This window comes from Artemia sp. Qi Xiang Cuo, chromosome 13 (assembly GCF_049724085.1).
Source record: "Artemia sp. Qi Xiang Cuo chromosome 13, ASM4972408v1, whole genome shotgun sequence".
Lineage (NCBI taxonomy): Eukaryota > Metazoa > Arthropoda > Branchiopoda > Anostraca > Artemiidae > Artemia > Artemia sp. Qi Xiang Cuo.
The window spans coordinates 3544660-3564280 of NC_142806.1; the positions used below are offsets into that span (position 1 = coordinate 3544660).

General features: G+C 38.3%; 1 protein-coding gene across 2 annotated transcripts in view; it reads right to left on the bottom strand.

Annotated features, from left to right (window-relative positions):
• ko (Stork-head domain-containing protein knockout) overlaps positions 1 to 19621 on the bottom strand; it is a 229574-nt gene that overhangs the window by 194404 nt on the left and 15549 nt on the right. Inside the window, exon 1 of one of the 2 annotated variants that reach the window (XM_089099351.1) lies at positions 7838 to 7902. The exons of the other annotated variant lie outside the window; for it this stretch is intronic. Within the exon in view, the coding sequence (XP_088955477.1) occupies positions 7838 to 7872 (35 nt within the window). The 5' untranslated portion in view covers positions 7873 to 7902. Of the gene's footprint in view, positions 1 to 7837; positions 7903 to 19621 lie in introns of those variants that run through there. 2 annotated transcript variants of the gene reach the window in all.

Consider the following 19621-nt stretch of genomic DNA (forward strand, 5'->3'; position numbering starts at 1 on the left):
TTTATTGTTGAGTTTTGTAATTTGAGACGGGGGAGAAATTCTTCTCAAAACCACACGTGCACGCACGAAAATTACTTGTATCTAACATTTAGGACCCCCAAAAACGTATATTTTAAAAATATCGTTACCGTATTGAATTTCCAGTGGTTATCAGCGACCAAGGCTCAAAATAAGGAGCGGAAATTGATATTTAGGCCACGGTGTTGCTCAAAGGGACACCAATAAAGATATATCATGAATCCTATAATGGTTACGTAGAAGTTCAATCCAATATAGGTACAAAAAACAGAAAACAGAGAAGCTACTTTTCTATAATTCGTAAGCAAAAATATTACTTAATTTGATTTACACCTCTGACGTATTTTCGTGATCCAATCATATTATTTCTTGTCCCTGGAGAGACAAAAACTTCCTTCTTTTTAAAACCTGATTGGTTTTGAAACCGGTTTTAAAATCTGGAAACCGGTTTTAAAATCTGTGGGAAATTTAAAGCCAGTATAAAGAATGGAAAAGTCAAATTATTTCCCTGTGTGAAAATCTAAGCCAGTAAAAGGAACAAACACTTTTGAGTTACAAAATTTCAAAAAAAAAGACCACTGTTTCTGTCTTTTTGAAAAAAAAACTCTAACTGTTTTTCTGTCATCCGTAACCAATAATAGAATGTATCAGTTCCAGTAACCCCAAAGACGCTATTTAACAAAGGACAAGTTCGACATGACATCGGAAAAATTTAAATACGTTTTTTCAGCTATTGTTAGAATTTTTTTATACAGTGAGTTTTTTGGATTCAAAATGTGACAAGATAAACTTGAGAACAAAAGGCCGATTTCCAACTGTGTCTGCAAGTGAGTCAGGTCAGCCGTTCTCTGGTCAAGTCAGTGCAGCCGTTCTCTGGTCAAGTCAGTGCAGCCTGTCTCTGGTCAAGTCAGTGGTCAGCTTTCCTCTTGCAAAACCTAGTATCTGCACACAAATTTTAGAATTAAAATTTTAAAGATTGATGTCCCCTAATTTTAGCAGCAGGGGCGTAATTTCGTCGAATTCCTGGGGCTGGTTGGGGGTTGGACAAAGTTAGAGCCAATTTTCCCAAATCAAGTGAAAATTACAGTAAAAACTAAAAAATAAGCCGTTTGATACCATAAAAGTACTATTTAGTACCTTCAAATTACTATAAAAGTACTTTATAGTACTATATAAAGTTAACTTATTTAACTATTAAATAAAAAAAACAAGTTTTTCTAACTGAAAGTCAGGAGCGACATTAAAACTTAAAACGACCAGAAATTATTCCGTATATGAAAGGGGCTGTCCCCTCCTCAACGCCTCGCTCTTTACGCGAAAGTTTTTCACTGTTTAAAAAAAAATAGAGTTGTGAGAAAGTCAAATTTTAGCGTAAAGAGCGAGGCGTTGAGGAGGGGACAGCCCCTTTCGTGTACGGAATAAATTCTCTTCGTTTTAAGATTTAATGTCGCTCCTTACCTTCAGTTAAAAAAACTTGTTTTTTTTTATTTGATTTTTGAACGTTTTTGAATAAATGCAGGTTTTGATCTTGGCTCACCGTACATGAATAATTAAAACACAATTTTCATATTAATTTACTTTTATTTGGTTAAATGGCTTTCTCGAAACTTGTTTAATTTTATTTACGAATGTTTTTATTAGTAATAAATATACGTAACTTACGAATTAACTTACGTGACGAACTTCTATATTCATATATTTTTAATACGTATATTAGGGGGTTCGCCCCCTAGTCAATACCTTGCTCTTTAAGCGAAAGTTCGAATTTTGTTCCAATTCTTTAAAAATGACCGCTTAATCACAAAGGCCGTTAAGTAGAATAAATAGCTCTTATGAAAGTACTAAAAAAATCTTTGGCTTAAAGAGCGAGGCATTGACTAGGGGGTGAACCCAATCATATATGTAATATTTTCTGTTTGTTTAAAGTTTTGATGTTGCTGCTGTTGCAGTTGAAAAACTTGTTTTTTTATATTTAATTTTTGATCTTTTTTTAAATAATGCTGAGAAGTCCGGCGTCCCTTCATAGCAATGTCCCTTCCCCCATGAAAACTTCCTTCATGAAAATATCCTCCAAAATAACCCCCGAATCACCCCCCCCCCTCCACTACCAGGAAAAATCTCCCCTGAAAACATCTGTATACTTCCCAATAACCTATACTATATGTTAACATTGGGTAAAGTTCATAACTTTCACCGCTCCCTACGGGAGATTCGGGGGATTAAGTCATCCTAAAAGACATACTTATTATATTTTAGAACATGCTGAACAAAATGGCTCTCTCAAAATTTTGATCAGGTGACTTTGGGAAAAAAATGAGCGTGGGAGGGGGCCTAGTTGCCCTCCATTTTTTTGGTCACTTAAAAAGGGCACTAGAACTTTTAATTTCCATTTCAATGAGCCCTCCTACAATATTCTAGGACCACTGGGTCAATACGATCACCCCTGGAAAAAAAAACAAATAAACACGCACCCGTGATCTTTCTTCTGGCAAAAAATGCAAAATTCCAAATTTTTGTAGATAGGAGCTTGAAACCTCTAGAGTAGGGTTCTCTTATACGCGGAATATGATGGTGCGATTTTCTTTCAGGTTCTATAGCTTTTAGGGGGCCTTTCCCCCTTTTTTCGAAAATCAGCCGAATTTTCTCAGGCGCGTAACTTTTGATGGGTAGGATTAAACTTGATAAAACTTATATATTTGAAATCAGCATTAAAATCTGATTCTTTTTATATATCTACTTGTATGAAAATTCCCTTTTTTAGAGTTTCGGTTACCATTGGGCCGGGTCGCTCCTTACTTACAGTTCGTTACCACGAACTGTTTGATAAAGGCGAATGGACGAACTCCATTCGCCTCCATTCGGAGGCGAATGGAGTTCGTCCGGAATGATGCAGACCTTGTCTGCTGACCACGTGCCTCTGGATATGGGGTCATCCCCTAACTAAACACTCCGATCAGGGTGGCTGCAATCTCATGTGGTGGGTGGAGCCCACCCCGGGAATCTCAGTATCTAGGTTAAACCTAGCTCTAATCAGATGCCAGGCCTAGGGTTGGTTGGGCAAGCGACCCTCCACCTGAAAATAAAGTGCTACGCAAAGTGACTACATAGCCTTGGATCCGGACCTCCTTTTAAGACCTCAACCTACGCGCGTCAACGGACATGCTGACGACGTCAGAAAGACTGACAGACTGAACCTTCTAGACCAAAGGGGGCTTCGAATAGCCACCTGGAATGTTTTGACCCTGAATGCACCTGCTTCAAAGAACCTACTTTCTCAAGAACTTCGTAAGAATAAAGTGGCGATTGCAGGTCTCACAGAAACCCGTCTTACTGGAAGTGGAGAAGAGCGAATAGGCGATAATCACTCGTTAGTCTGGTCTGGAGAGAGCATGAGAAGAAATGGTGTTGGCCTCGCGCTAAGCGGCCTTGCAAGAAAGGCCTTACTCTTGCACGAAGCTGTATCGGACAGAATAATGAAGGCCCGCTTTGGGCACAAGCATGGCAAGATGACAATTTTTGTATACTATGCCCCGACCAACGATTTTGACGACGTAACCAAGGAAGAGTTCTAATCTGCTCTGTCCAAATATCTGTCAACAGTGTCTCCCTACGATGTCACTGTTCTTCTCGGTGACTTCAATGCCACAGTGCGAGATGATATGGGTGTTTGGCGTGGCAAAAGTGGACCTGTATCCCCCCCCCCACTGAACGATAACGGCCTTCACCTACTCAAACTGTGCCGATCTCATGAACTTGTGATTGCAAGCGCCTACTTTCAACGTAAGACTATCTACCAGTAAATGTGATTTAGTAATAACAGTCGCAAAAAGAAGATGATTGTCTTTGTCATTATTTCTAAACACTGTAGATCATCGCTGAAGGACCGCAGAACTAATAGATCAGCAGAGCTCGGAAATGCAGATCACAGGCTTGTGTATGCTGATGTCCAGCTTCGCCTCCATGCACAGCGATCGGAAAGAAAACCAGTAGCAGCGGATATTGGGAAACTAAAGGAGCCATATACTCGCCTGAAGTATAGTGTTGAGATATCAAATCGCTTTGAGCTCCTGGGCACACTCAACAACAGCGAAGACGCCTGGAAGTATTTTAAATCACAGACCAGCGAAGCAGCACAGCTGGTGCTTGGCAAGCGGAGTTTCCCGAAGAAATTGTGGCTAACTGACGGAACACTGCAGGTCATAGAGCAAAGGCGGAGGGCAAGACTTCTTGGGGACATGGCCACCTATCGAAGGCTCAATGGAGTGCGTAACAGACTTATTCACTGAGACCAAACTCAGTTTGTTGCGAGGAAAGCCAATGAAATCAAACTAGCAGCAAAAACGAAAGACATGGGTAGCCTGTTCAAGCACCTCCATGATCTCACAGAAAATAAAACACCAGCATTTGGACCCGTCCTATCCAGGTATGGAACACTTCTCTCTGATGAGGGTTCTTGTCTCGAGCGGTGGAAGGACCACTTCTGCTCACTCCTGAACAACACTAACCCGTCTATGCCTTCTACTGATAGTCCCAGCCAACATGGCAGTCCTAGATCCGAAACAGATACTCCTCCAGACGAGCGTTCCAGCACCTCAGAAATTTGAAATGAAGTAAAAGGGCTCAAGAACAATAAAGCTGCCAGTATCTGTGGCCTGAGTGCGGAGCTGCTTAAATATGCAGGTCCTTTTATGCTCCTGTTTCTCCACACCCTGTTCTCTAAAATCTGGCAAACCGATATAATTCCCTAAGATTGGCGGATGGGTTTCATTATCCCTTTTTGGAAGAGGAAAGGTTCTAGAAGCGACTGCTTGAACTACCGTGGAATAACCCTACTGTCTGTCCCGGGAAAACTTTTCTCAATGTTCCTGCTAGATCGATGTCGAAATATCATTCGTAAAATCCGGTGACTAGAGCAAGCTGGTTTCATATCGGACCGTTCAACCATCGAGCAGATTTTTACGATCCGACAAATCATAGAAAAAGCCACGGAATTCCGACAAAAAGATTTTTTTACCTTCGTCGACGTCCGTGATGCGTTCGACTCAGTGGACCGAGAAGCTCTTTGGCGGATTCTAGAATGGACAGGCTTCCCTAAGAAATACTGCAGGCTCTTCAAAGCTCTACACCATGGGACGGAGAGCTGTGTTCAAGTGAACGGCCACCGCAGCCCGTTCTTCCAAATCACGACAGGAGTGTGCCAAGGATATGCAGTTGCCCCAGAGCTCTTCAATGTCATCATAGACAACGTTATGACTAGGACTACTTCACGTCTCAGCTTTGGACTCAAGTTTGGAGATCGTGTAATTACAGATGCTGATTTTGCCGATGACTTAGCTATTCTGGTGGACTCCATGGAGCAGTTGCTGGATGCGCTTCAAATCCTACGAGAAGAGGCTGCCAAAGTAGGACTGCAGATAAACTGGACTAAAACGAAAATTATGGCCATAGACCCATTCTCCCCTGCTGCCAATCCTTCAGTTAGCCTGGATAGCACCACTAGCATCGAAGTTGTCCAAAGGTTCACCTACCTGGGCTCCATAATTTCTTCAGATGGCTCGCTTCTTTCTGAACAACAAGCGAGAATATCCAAAGCGTCTTTGGCCATGGGCAGACTGAACCGTCACCTCTGGCGAAAACCAAACATCAGTCGCACAACGAAGCTGCTGATTTTCAACGCCCTCGTCGGCTCTGTGATGCTCTATGGAGCTGAGACGTGGCAAGCTTCAGCCACAACCCTCAAGGCAATTGATGTCTTTCAGTCGAAGAGCCTGAGGAGGATCGAAGGTCTACGATGGTTCGACTTTGTCAGCAATGAGAAGCTGCTGCAGCGCACCAAGCAGTCTCGGTTTTCGACCCAAGCAGCCGAGCGAACACTACGATGGTTCGGACACCTACTTCGAATGCCTCCACACACACCTGCGAAAACGATCCATGACTTCGACCCTGTCAAAGCCGGTTGGGAGCGACCTCGCGGCCGACCGAAGAAACGATGGTCTGACAGCCTGTTCGAGTTCCTGGCGATGGCAAATATCAGGTTGAGCGATGTGCAAACGCTTGCCATGGACCGAAGTGGATGGAGGAGGCAGACGTCACTCTCTACGCCGAGCAGCGCCCGGCAGGAGACATAAGTCAAAGTAAAGTCAAAGTCAAAAAAAAAAAAAAAATTCTGATTTTCACAACAACTTGAAAAAATATAGACGTTAAGCTTCGGCAGATGAGAGCCGAAGTGTATTTTCTAAATGTCACCTATTTGGAAATTCCGCACTTTTTAAAACATGAAATCTGTACGTATTTTGAGAACCGAATCAAGTATGGAGACCAATCGATTGAGTGTGCTAAGTTTAAGTGGGTGGAATACAAATCTCGATTTGACTGCAAGGGTAAGACTGGGTGATAAGACTCGATTTGATTGGGTGGCAAGTTCATGAAAACACAGAAAAACTTCAACCACTACTACTACTAACAACTGACTGCAGTACCAAACCACCTGAGGCCAGCCACTACAGCTGCACAACATTCCTTCTCCATCCCAATCTATTCAAAGCCTCCTCTTCACACCCTTAACAAAAGTTACAATTTTCTTTAAATCCTTCCTTACGACGTTCTCCCATCCATTCTGGGACGACCTGCGTTTCGTTTGGCCCTATATGGTTGATCGAAAAGGACGATCTTTGGCAATCTGTCATCCCTCATCCACATCCTATTTCTCATTATAGCCCTAGAGAGCAGAATAGAAGTATATTTTTGCACAGCTTACTGTTTGAAATACGATCAGTCAGACGGGTACCCAAAGAATCCTCAGATAACTCCTCAAACATGTAACAAATTCTCCCCCGTCTCTCGGGAACGTATTTGACCACTGTCATCACTGTAGCTACCAATATTTGAATCTTGTTTCGCTGAAAACTTCGGCTATAGAAATCATCTTAACATTTTAGGGATTCATGCCTGGCCTCGGAAAACATGCTTGGCAGTCAGTATATCTTCTTTTTTAATAGCCCTAAAAAGTCCGCATTTCTGTATTGGTTAGTGTTTTACATTCATAACAGAAGTATATATATGTGTTGCACATTATAGCTAAAAAGAGAGAAAGATGGTAAAAATTTGTCAAAACAGTTAAAGCACGGGAACTCAAGTTACAGAAAAACTTAAAATTTGGAGAAGGGTAGGTTCTCCCAATATTATATTTGGAGAAGACCCTCCCCCCCCTCAGATGATTGCTTGTACGGTCCAGGTTTGCGTTCTAGATGAACTACCATGGTTGTTTTCTTTAAAATTTATCTTGGTTTTAAAATATAGGTGCTTGTGTATTATCCCGAATACGCTCGAGAAGTTTACTCTGTTTGATCCGAGAAAAACCGGTTTGTCTGTCTGCAATCGGTTATAGTTAGCTTAGTCTGAATGATATAAACTACGATGCTGGCATATTTTAATTAAAATGTAATATATATAGATGTGGTCAGGGGATAGGTATTTAATACAATGTGTTCTGGGTGGCCTGCTTTCCATAATTCTTTGTTGTAGTTTCCATAAATTTGTTCATATATTTTCATCATATGAACATATTTGGTTACCTTTTTTTGGAGTGGCAATACAAGCCCAGCTGACTGGGCTTCATGCTTTCTTTTGTTCATTTTTTGTGCATGAATTATGTCTCTATTGGGAAATAAATCATTATGATTCACCTAGCTTCACTTCTCGAGTGTGTTCGGGATAATACACTAGTACCAAAATAAGTGCATATTTGTAAAAAAAAACACGCCCCAGCGGATATGATATTCAACCGATTAAAAAGGATAAATACTATTTCCGGCATTACATTTTCTGCTCCGCGGAATCAGCATTTTCATCCATTTATACACAGTCCTGTTTCCACACACTACTCCATACTGGCCATTATTTTTTTTTTTTTTTTACTGCTGATAAAACAAAGGCTTGAAAGATAACCATTCATGCGCAATAAATTAAAGGTTATAAAAAAAAGTCCTGAAAATCCACATGAATCCTTCAGTTAGGTTCAAAGGCTGGGTTCATAATTATGACACGTTTTTTTGTAATATTCAAAACAGCAGGATAAAATAGAATCTTGTATGCTGAACTACATCAGGGAATAAAACCTGCATTTATGTGAGTGGCTCACTTGCCAAATCAATTAAAACAATAAAACAGAGAAAAATAATATCGAATGTAAAACAGTGCTTTTGATCAAGGCACGTATGTTATAGGCCTTTGCGGATATATGCCCCCCTTGAAGAATCATTTTGGCCAACCCCACCCCCTAAGTCTTGAGATCCAAAGTTTGATCCTATTACCGCTTATATTTTCAATGCAGTTCACCACAGGCAGATAGCCTACACATAATTTTTTTCAGGAGAGGGGTTAAAGAGCAATAGTAAGAAAATCGGGAGAGGGATTATAATAAAAACGAAATTGTTAGATACTTTTAAAAAGAATTGCCAAGAAATTCAAAAAAATTTAGGGTTTCGAGAGGCCCAGGCGCCAATCCCCCCCCCCCCCCTCCCCCACGAACATGTCTAGGTTGGGTCGGGAAAGTACCGGTAGGATAAGTAGTTAGTGTCAAAGCCTAACTAATCTGAAGGTTGCAGTTATAATCCGTTACGAAAATAAGGTTTATTATTTGAAAACAGGCCGAATAAATTTATGAGATCATAGTTCTTAAACAACTCGAAATATAGGAATAAATATAAATTGAAAATTCGCAACTTCGAACATTGCAGATCAAATCTATAAGCCTTTGGTACTTGTCTGTTAAACAAAACACATTCAAGAATTACGCTGTGTAAGATCTGACAATAACCGGTTTGTCTCTCTGGAATCGGTCATGATTGGCTTATTTTTGAGTGAGAAAAACTACGATGTAACTATATTTTAATTAATTATTTAATATATAGAGGTGGTTAGAGGATAGGTTATGTATTTAATATGTGTTCTGCGCGGCCTGCTTTCTATAACTCTTTGTCGTAGTTTCCATAATTTTGTTTCTAAAGTATTATATTATCATCATCTGTTGGTATATTTCACTAGGATTAGCCTAACTTCAATTCCTGGGCGTGTTTTGTTTTATAGACAAGTATCCGCCTTTTTTAAAGTATAATTGCCATCAAGCCATTGGCCAGTTGGAGACAAAGCCAAAACAGGTAGTCTGAGGGAGAGGCAAAGCTGGCACAAGACTTTTTCAGGAGTGTATAAAACATGATGTCATTTCACTTGTTAAATTTTGTCAATCATCCATCCATCCTAGGGTAGAGCTAAGGGAGATGGCCACAGAACTAGGGGATGATCAAGATTTTTGGTTTGACTCATGACGGGACAATGTCGACTGGGCTTGTCAAACAGTTCGTGGTAACGAACTGTAAGTAAGGAGCGACCCGGCTCAATGGTAACCGAAACTCTAGAAAACGGTATTTTGATACAAATAGATACATCAAAAGAATCAGATTTTAATGCTGATTTCAAATATATAAGTTTCATTAAGTTTAATTGTACCCACCAAAGTTAGGCGCCTGAGAAAATTTGGCTGATTTTCGAAAAAAGGAGGAAAGACCCCCTAAAAGTGATAGAACCTTAATGAAATTCACACCATCATATTCAGCGTATCAGAAAACCCTACTGTAGAGGTTTCAAGCTCCCATCTACAAAAATGTGAAATTTTGCATTTATTGCCAGAAGAAAGATCACGGGTGCGTGTTTATTTGTTTGTTTTTTTCCCAGGGGTGATCGTATTGACCCAGTGGTCCTAAAAAATCATGGGAGGGCTCATTGGAACGGAAATTAAAAGTTCTAGTGCCCTTTTCAAGTGACCAAAAAAATGGAGGGCAACTGGGCCCCCTCCCACGCTCATTTTTTTCCTAAAGTCACCTGATCAAAATTTTGAGATAGCCATTTTGTTCAGCATGTTTGAAAATATAATAAGTATGTCTTTTAGGATGACCCCCGAAGTTCCCGGGGGGAGGGCTTAAAGTTATGAACTTTACCCAATGTTAGCATATAGTATTGGTTATTGGGAAGTATAAAGACGTTTTCAGGGGAGATTTTTCCTGGTAGTGGGGGGTGGGTTGGGGGTTATGTGGGAGGATCTTTCCATGAAGGAAGCTTTCATGGGGGAAGGGACATTGCTATGAAGGGGACGCCGGACTTCCCAGCATTATTTAAAAAGAATCAGAAATTTAATATAAAAAACAAGTATTTCAACTGCAATAGCAGCAACATCAAAACTTCAAACGAACAGAAAATATTACATATATGATTGAGTTCACCCCGTAGTCAATACCTCGCTCTTTAAGCCAAAGATTTTTTAGTACTTTCATAAGAGCTATTTATTCTAATTAACGCCCTTTGTGATTAAGCGGTCATTTTTAAAGAATTGGAAAAAAATTCTAACTTTCGCTTAAAGAGCAAGGTATTGACTAGGGGGCGAACCCCCTAATAAAAAAAATTAAAAATATATGAATATAGAAGTTCGTTACGTAAGTTAATTTGTAAGTTACGTATATTTATTACTAATAAAAACGTTCGTAAATATAATTAAACAAGTTTCGAGAAAGCCATTTAACTAAATAAAAGTAAATTAATATGAAAATTTTGTTTTGATTATTCATGTAGCCTACGGTGAGCCAAGATCAAAACCTGCATTTATTCAAAAACGTTCAAAAATTAAATAAAAAAACAAACTTTCATATACGGAATAATTTCTGTTCGTTTTAAGTTTTATTGTCGCTCCTTACTTTCAGTTTAAAAAACTTGTTTTTTTTATTTAATATGAAGAAAGGAGAAGCTGAATTTGCTTGGATTCAAAGGCAAACAGGTGACCTAAGTCTGTTAAACAAAACATTCAAAAATTACGTTGTTAAAGATCTGACAATAACCGGTTTGTCTCTCTGGAATCGGTCATGATTTGTTTATTTTGAGTGAGAAAAACTACGATGTAAGTTCATATATCAGTTCATATAAGTTTATTAATCCACATTCAAAAACAAATAAACAAATTAAACAACACTTTCACGCTGGAGAAAACCTACGAAGGTTTGTGATCGTGCAAAGCTCGCAGTAACTACTTACCTATTAACTCAACTATTTGATTAAACTATTATAAATAAACCAAAAATAGATAAACTATATCCTATATATATATACATATATATATATATATATATATATATATATATATATATATATATATATATATATATATATATATATATATATATATATATATATATATATATATATATATATATATGTATGCATATATATATATATATATATATATATATATATATATATATATATATATATATATATATATATATATATATATATATATATATATATATATATATATATATATATATATATATATATATATATATATATATATATGTGTGTATATATATATATATATATATATATATATATATATATATATATATATATATATATATATATATATATATATATATATATATATATATATATATATATATATATATATATATATATATATATATATATATATATATATATATATATATATACATATATATATATATGTATATATATATATATATATATATATATATATATATATATATATATATATATATATATATATATATATATATATATATATATATATATATATATATATATATATATATATATATATATATATATATAATAGTAACAATAATAATAGTAAAAAAAAAATCCAGTCTCCATCACTCACTATACTCAACTCCCTCTCCCCTCCCTTACCCTGCCAACCTATATTTTAATTAAATATTTAATATATAGAGGTGGTATTGTAACAATATATTTAAAGTCCAAAACTAATAACTTTCTTTATGCACTTAAAAATAAACAAATTTAAAACAATAAGCTTCTAAAAAATGTATAAGCCTTGGGCCTTCATGATCAACAGGCCGCATCTTTGACACCCAGGCAGATAGAGATTTTTTTTAGATCCTCCCGACAATTTCTTATATTTTCAACAGGATTTGACAATTTTTCTGTTGTTTCTTAGTCATCACCCTTAAACAAAATCATGAGTTCGGGCCTTTGGAGTCCCTAATACGGATTAACATCCTAAGAAACAAAGGATAAATATTAAGAACCAAGAGAAAAAGGTAAAAAAAAACAATCACGCATGACAAGTGCATTCTTTCTAAGATATTTTGAAAACTCAAGGACATAATCAGCATTCGGTGTTCATTATCTCTCGGAAAAAGAGAATGGGAAAAAAAGATCAGGGTTACCATTGATCTATTTGCTAAACTCATCGATTAAACGATCCCACGGTCAAGAACTGCACAAACTTAACTGATTTAATTAGTTTAAAACAAGTTTTTTTCTAGAATATCAAACTGTACGCTTAAGGTATAAATACTCACTAACAACAAACTGGCTATAGGTGACGTAAGACAAAAAAAAAATAATAATAAAATTAAATAGCCGAGAAAAACGGGGGTAATGTCAGCCAAGTGGAACGAAAAGAAGCAAAAATATGCAGATATTTCGACAACTTTAGTTCGAATCTCCTTGAAAAGGTTAGTTTTCTTCTTTTCTGAGCAATGAAGACGGCTTGGTGGAGGTCCTTGTCAAAATATCTGCTTATTTTCGTATGTTTACCCTGCACTGGTTTAGCCTACATATTGACAAAGAAAATTATAGGCAGGGGATCCCAAGGGGCCCGGTCCTGACTCCTATTTGTTTTCTGATCCGTTCTAGCCGAGTGGTTAGCGCATTCGACTTGAAATCCTGAGAGTGCTAAGTTATACTTTACGTACAGCACTAGGAATTACCATGCTATTTGCGTACAGCACGTTCCTTAGTACCTCGCCATGCTATTTGCGTACAGCGGTTATTGCTATTCATATCAATTGCACATGGAAACAGTTTGACGTGTTTGGGGAGATTACGTTCCTTGGCACCTTTTCAGAGCATGTACTTATGGATACCTTTCCAAGCAACGTGATTAAACACGCTTTTACAATCGGAATTCATTGATTGACATTTGCAAAAAAGGGTAATTAGTGATTGGATAATTTTTTAACATGAAATCTCTGAATAAAATGTTTTTGGAGCATGTACTTGACGATGGAGAAAAAGGGTTAAAGTGATTAGCAATTACGAGCGGGGATTCCCCCACTGGTTCCTGAATTGCCTTACGTTCCTTGATACCTTTCCAGAGCATGTACTTGACGATGGCGAAAAAGGGTTAAAGTGATTAGCAGTTACGAGCGGGGATTCTCCACTGGTTCCTGAATTGCCTTGTGTTCCTAGGTACCTTTCCAGAGCATGTACTTGACGATAGAGAAAAAAGGTTAAAGTGATTAGCAGTTAAGGTAACCTCAATGGCGTTTGAACAGTGTTGTCAGTTTAAAATAGAGTCTAACGTTAGAGTATACTAGAAAGTTGATACTAAGAGAGATGTAGATGGCAAGATAAGAATTTTAATAATGGATAGCTCTACCTCTCCGATGTGTTCTGTATAATACGCAAGTGGTGCTTTAGCAGTGTTGTCAATTTAAAATAGTTTAACGTTATGCTATACGAAGAAGTTGATACTAAGAGGGATGTAGATGGCAAGAAAACTGTGTTTGTCTCTTTGGGCTGTTTATGTCTCTTTGGGCTGTTAGTGTTTCTTATGGCTGTGTGTCTCTTTGGGTTGTGTGTCTCTTTGGGGTGTGTGAGTCTATTTGATCTGTTTATGTCTCTTTGGGCTGTTTGAGTCTTTTTGGTCTGTGTTTGTCTCTTTGGGGTGTTTGTGTCTCTTTGGGCTGTTTGTGTTTCTTTGGGCTATGTGTGTCCTTTGGGCTGTTTGAGTCATTTTGGTCTGTGTGTGTTTCTTTTGGCTGTTTGTGTCTCTTAGGGGCCATGTGTGTCTCTTTGGGCTATGTGTGTATCTTTGGGGTGTGTGAATCTTTTTGGTCTGTATGTGTCTGTTTGGGCGTTTTTTGTCTTTTTGGGCTGTGTGTGTCTCTTTGGGCTTTGTGTGTCTCTTCGGGCTGTGTGTGTGTGTCTCTTTAGCCTGTGTGTGTCTCTTTGGGCTGTGTGTCTCTTTGGGCAGTTTGAATCTTTTTGGTCTGTGTGTGTCTCTTTTGGCTGTTTGTGTCGTTTTGGGCTTTGTGTGTCTCTGTTGGATGTGTGCGTCTCTTTGGACCGTGTGCGTCTCTTTGAGCGGTATGTGTCTCTTGGGCTGTTTGAGTCATTTTGGTCTGTGTGTGTTTCTTTTGGCTGTTTGTGTCTCTTAGGGGCCATGTGTGTCTCTTTGGGCTATGTGTCTCTTTGGGGTGTTTGAATCTTTTTGGTCTGTATGTGTCTGTATGGGCGTTTTTTGTCTATTTGGGCAGTGTGTGTGTCTTTGGGCTTTGTTTGTCTATTCGGGCTGTGTGTGTGTGTCTATTTATCCTGTGTGTGTCTCTTTGGGCTGTGTGTGTCTCTTTATGCGGTGTGTCTCTTTGTGCAGTTTTAATTTCTTTGGTATACGTGTGTCTTCGTCGGCTGTTTGTGGCGTTTTGGGCTATTTGTGTCTTTTTTGGATGCTTGCGTCTCTTTGTGCCGTGTGCGTGTCATTTAGCTGTATTTGTCTCTTTGGGCTGTGGGTGTCTCTTTGTGATGTGTGTGTCTCTTTAGGTTGTGTGTGTTTCTTTGGACTGTGTGTCTTTTTGGGGTGTTTGAGTCTTTTTGGTCTGTTTGTGTCTCTTTGGGCTGTTTGAGTCTGTTAGGTCTGTGTTTGTCTCTTTGGGTTGTGTTTATCTTTGTGCTGTCTGTGTCTTTTTTTGCTGTGTGTGTCTCTTGGGGCTATGTGTCTCTTTGGGCTGTGTGAGTCTTTTTGGTCTGTTTGTGTGTCTCTTTGGGCTGTTTGAGACTTTTTGGTCTGTGTTTGTCTCTTTGGGCTGTTTGTGTCTCTTTGGGCTGTTTGTATTTCTTTGGGCAGTGTGTGTCTCTTTGGGCTGTGTGTCTCGTTGGGCTGTTTGAGTCTTTTTGGTCTGTGTTTGTCTCTTTGGCCAGTCAACAGCTATGAGTTGGAGAAAATTGCCATTTGATCAGAACATTGAGCTAATTTCGTTCCAAGTATACGGGACTGGGAGAGCCGTCAGGGGGGTATTTTTTTAGGGAGAGGGGGCCATAATTTTTACGATAATAAAGAAACCCAAGAGATAAGCCCCCCGCGATCTGACATTAAATTTTAAAAAGTTTCTTCAACTGAAAGTAAGGAGCAACATCAAAACTTAAACGGGAAGAAATAGAGGCTGTTTCCAAAGATTTAGGATTCATTATAAAAAATTTTAACAAGAAATCTCTGAATAAAATATTTTTGGAGGGATGGGAGCGGGGTGTCAATTTTTGGAGGGACTCTTCTACTAATATCATAAACCATATCCTGTCTACGTGCCGGAACTGTGATGGAATAATGATGTCATGTAGAATATTAACACAAGAAATATATATTATTGTACATTATTAATATCAATGTACAACTTTGGACATTTTGAATCTGTTCCATAAAATGGTTCACCATGTTCTCTCTTGATACTATAGCTATTGTCTTCTCTTAGTTCGTAATCAGTAGAAGAATCATTATTCCCTTTTGACTCATACACAATTTTTATAGGTGTGTCATCGACAGATGCTTTTCGTCTTTGGTATTATTTGATTCATTGACTGTTTGATCACTGGCAGTAACGTTTGCTGGTACTTTGTTTTTCATCGATTCATCTTTATATTCCTTAGTGATATTTTCTGCCAATGCCCTTTTTATTTTTCTAGCAATTTCATTGTCTATTGTCACACTATTTTTACACAGGTAACAGTTCCGGCACGTAGACAGGATATGGTTTATGATATTATTAGAAGAGTAGGCCTTTCTTCTCGTCTTTGATTTCATTTAAATGCTTATACCCAAAAGCTGACGATATGATTTAACACTGGGTAACATGTTACCTCAAGCACTGGCAAGAAGATGTCCCTCTTCATCAACTATTATTTTTATGTTGGTATTTTCTTTGAGTGCTATCATCTCTGGATATCTCACTCTTGCATATCCACTATAAGAAGAGTTGAATTATTTTGGCACTCCAAAGAAATTAAATTCCTTACTGTCATGACAATGCACGCATACATTTCCGATAGTGCTACCATTTGTACTTGTTTCATAGTTTAAATACTTCTCCTTGTCGGCATTCAATGCTACAATAACATTGAAATGTGAACACACTTTATTAAAATGCTCCCTCTTCCCTTTTTTAAAAGATATGACTTATGTGTTTATCGTTCCACTGCGTGGAACAATCTGTATGGGCGTTTATCGTTCAAACGCCCATACAGACCAAAAAGATTCAAACACCCCAAAGAGACACACATAGCCCAAAGAGACACACATGGCCCCTAAGAGACACAAACAGCCAAAAGAAACACACACAGACCAAAATGACTCAAACAGCCCAAGAGACACATACCGCTCAATGAGACGCACACGGCCCAAAGAGACGCAAACATCCAACAGAGACACACAAAGCCCAAAACGACACAAACATCCAAAAGAGACAAACGCATACCATAATGACTCAAATTGACCATAGATACAAATATCCCAAAAAGATCCACGCAGCCCAAAGGGACACACACTGTCTAAAGAGACATACACTGCCTAAAAAGAAACACACAGTACAATTAGACACACACAGCCCATGCTCTGAAAAGTACATGCTCTGAAAAGGTGCCAAGGAACGTAATCTTCCCAAACACGTCAAACTGTTTCCATGTGCAATTGATATCAATAGCAATAACCGCTGTACGCAAATAGCATGGCGAGGTACTAAGGAACGTGCTGTACGCAAATAGCTTGGTAATTCCTAGTGCTGTACGTAAAGTATAACTTAGCACTCTACTTATTTGGTTTGAAAGAGGGTTCAATGGTGTGACCCTGTAAGCTCAGCCAGGGTCGACCCTCCTCTAAATGGGTGCCTGGAGAACTTTGGAGGGAAAACACGAGAAGCGTTGAATGATTTGCCCCCAACCACGCATTTCACTCCCGGTCGAAGACAGTGAATAAGGAGATTGGTACCTGCGCAACGCCGACCATTGGTAATTGTGCCAAAAAGTTACTTCAAAGGTTTTCTTTGTATATAATTTCTTTTTTGTTCCTTTTTAAAGCGCCAAAGACGGTTTGGCGGGGTCCCTTCGCCGGAATATCGGTTTTTTCTTTTCTTTTTATTAACTGGCTGAAAATCCCCCTCGTTTGGTTTTTTACTTGTTTTTAATTTGTTTCTTTGTTTTCTTCGTTTTGGTCATACAGTATGCATTATTCCACTGGCCCTCTCCTCGAAGTATATTCTCGGGTTGTATACCAAATGTTTTAATTACACATACTTTTTTAGCCTCAATTATCTATTCAGTTGAAAACAAATGTTGTGAAAACAAAGAAGAACAGAGAGTTTACTTGTAAACACGTTGCGACTCAAAAGCTTTTCTTTTTAGTGGCTTGACATTTATCACAAAAAGACCAATTAGGTTTTAGAAGGGCGGAGTTGTCTGTCTCCACAGAAGTTGCATTTCTTTGTCAGTCTAGATTTGTTACCCAGTACTAGCCCGAAGCATTAGTAAAAACCGGGTTAAAAAAAAACATCTCTCCAGAAATAAGTCATAATGTGATTTGCCTCCAAAACATATCACAAAATAGACCAATAGAATCAAAGCAATGTTTTTTAAGACGGGTAAATAGGAAAGCTCTAAAAGGCCGCTTTCTAATTACAGTGAAAAGCTGTTCCTGAAGCGACCGCACGCTTTCTTAGAGATGACAGCTCTAAGAGGCTGATTTCTAATTACAGTGAAAAGCTGTTCCTGAAGCTACTGCACGCTTTCTTAGAGATGACAGCTCTAAAAGGCTGCTTTCTAATTACAGTGAAAAGCTGTACCTGAAGCTACCGCACTCTTTTTTAGAGATGACAGCTCTAAAAGGCTGCTTTCTAATTACAGTGAAAAGCTGTTCCTGAAGCTACCGCACGCTTTCTTAGAGATGATAGCTCTAAAAGGCTGCTTTCTAATTACAGTGAAAAGCTGTTCCTGAAACGACCGCATGCTTTCTTAGAGATGACAGCTCTAAGAGGCTGCTTTCTAATTTCAGAGAAAAGCTGTTCCTAAAGCTACCGCACGCTTTCTTAGAGATGACAGCTCTAAAAGGCTGCTTTCTAATTACAGTGAAAAGCTGTTCCTGAAGCTACCGCACGCTTTTTTAGAGATGACAGCTCTAAAAGGCTGCTTTCTAATTACAATGAAAAGCTGTTCCTGAAGCTACTTGATTATATGTAGCTAACATCCTTTTAAGTCTGTTCTTTTGTGATGCCCAATAATGTTAATGATTTTTCTAAAGTCAAGTTACTGCTACGAGCACACAGCTCTAACTTGGACCAGAAGGACAAGATGTTTAAGTGATTGTGTTAGTTAGTTTCAAATATAACCACAATGTATCCGCATTCACTGATACAACTATTTGATATTATTTTGAGTTTTTCTTGGAGAATGACCTAAACTTGCTCTACAAAATAGACACACTTTCCTGTTTCTGCATATATCTGGTAAATTTTCACCGTATGCAAACTTTGAAGATGTCATTCGGTAGATAGATAACGCTAAATCTCAGCTACCGAAAAGTGCCAGAATTTTTGTTTCGTGTTTAAGTACAAAACAATCAATGTCAAATTGGGAATCTGACCAGCAAAAAAAAAACGGATATTTACTGTGGTTTGTTTGACTAGGAATTTGAATTGTGAATATTTAATTTGTCTGTGTTGAAGGTATTGATTGATATTAAGGTACAACACTGCTTTGAGGCGTTTTCTCTACTAGGCACATGCAACAATTTTGGGGGTGGTGGGGGGGATTATCAATTTTCTATGAAAATCGTTGGGATTTACAAGGAAACAGTAAAAATCACGAGGTCTAGTGTGGTGAAATTGGGGGTCAGGGATCAACTCTGCTTAGTTTTAACCATACCTCTTATTTATTTGTTCAGGTTCGACTGAATAAATTGTACTTTTTGGGAATAAATTTTCAGTAATAAGGTTGGAGAGGGATGAGGAAGAAGCTTTTTTTATGCGAGATAATTATTCTGGACTTTAGGGGGCATGGGGGGTGTCATCCCCACTCATCTTGGTTTCTAGTTGTTTTGAGTTTGACTCGTTTATTTATTGTAATTTCTGTTCGTTTTGGGTGTCGTTTATGTCTTGATGATGCTTTATGGCCTCCCCCAGGCCACTTAGCGTGTCCCCCCTGTCACTAATTGGCGCCCTCGTGCCGTACATTAGAATTCAACAAAGATTAGATTGTAGAGCATCGGATTAGTAATAGATCTGGTTCTTGGAGAAGCACTTGGTCCTATCCCAAATCGTTTTTAAAAGATGAATATTGTTTTTTCTGTATGCGAATTTTGAGAGACAATGATTTAATTTTTCAAGTTTTGATTTATTTTCTTTAAGTTTTTTTATCCTTTCCCTCTTGTTGTTCTGTGCGTTTACTGTGTTTTTTCTCTTCTTTCCATTTAGTGGAAAGTAAAGGGCAGAATACTGGTTACACCAGTAGC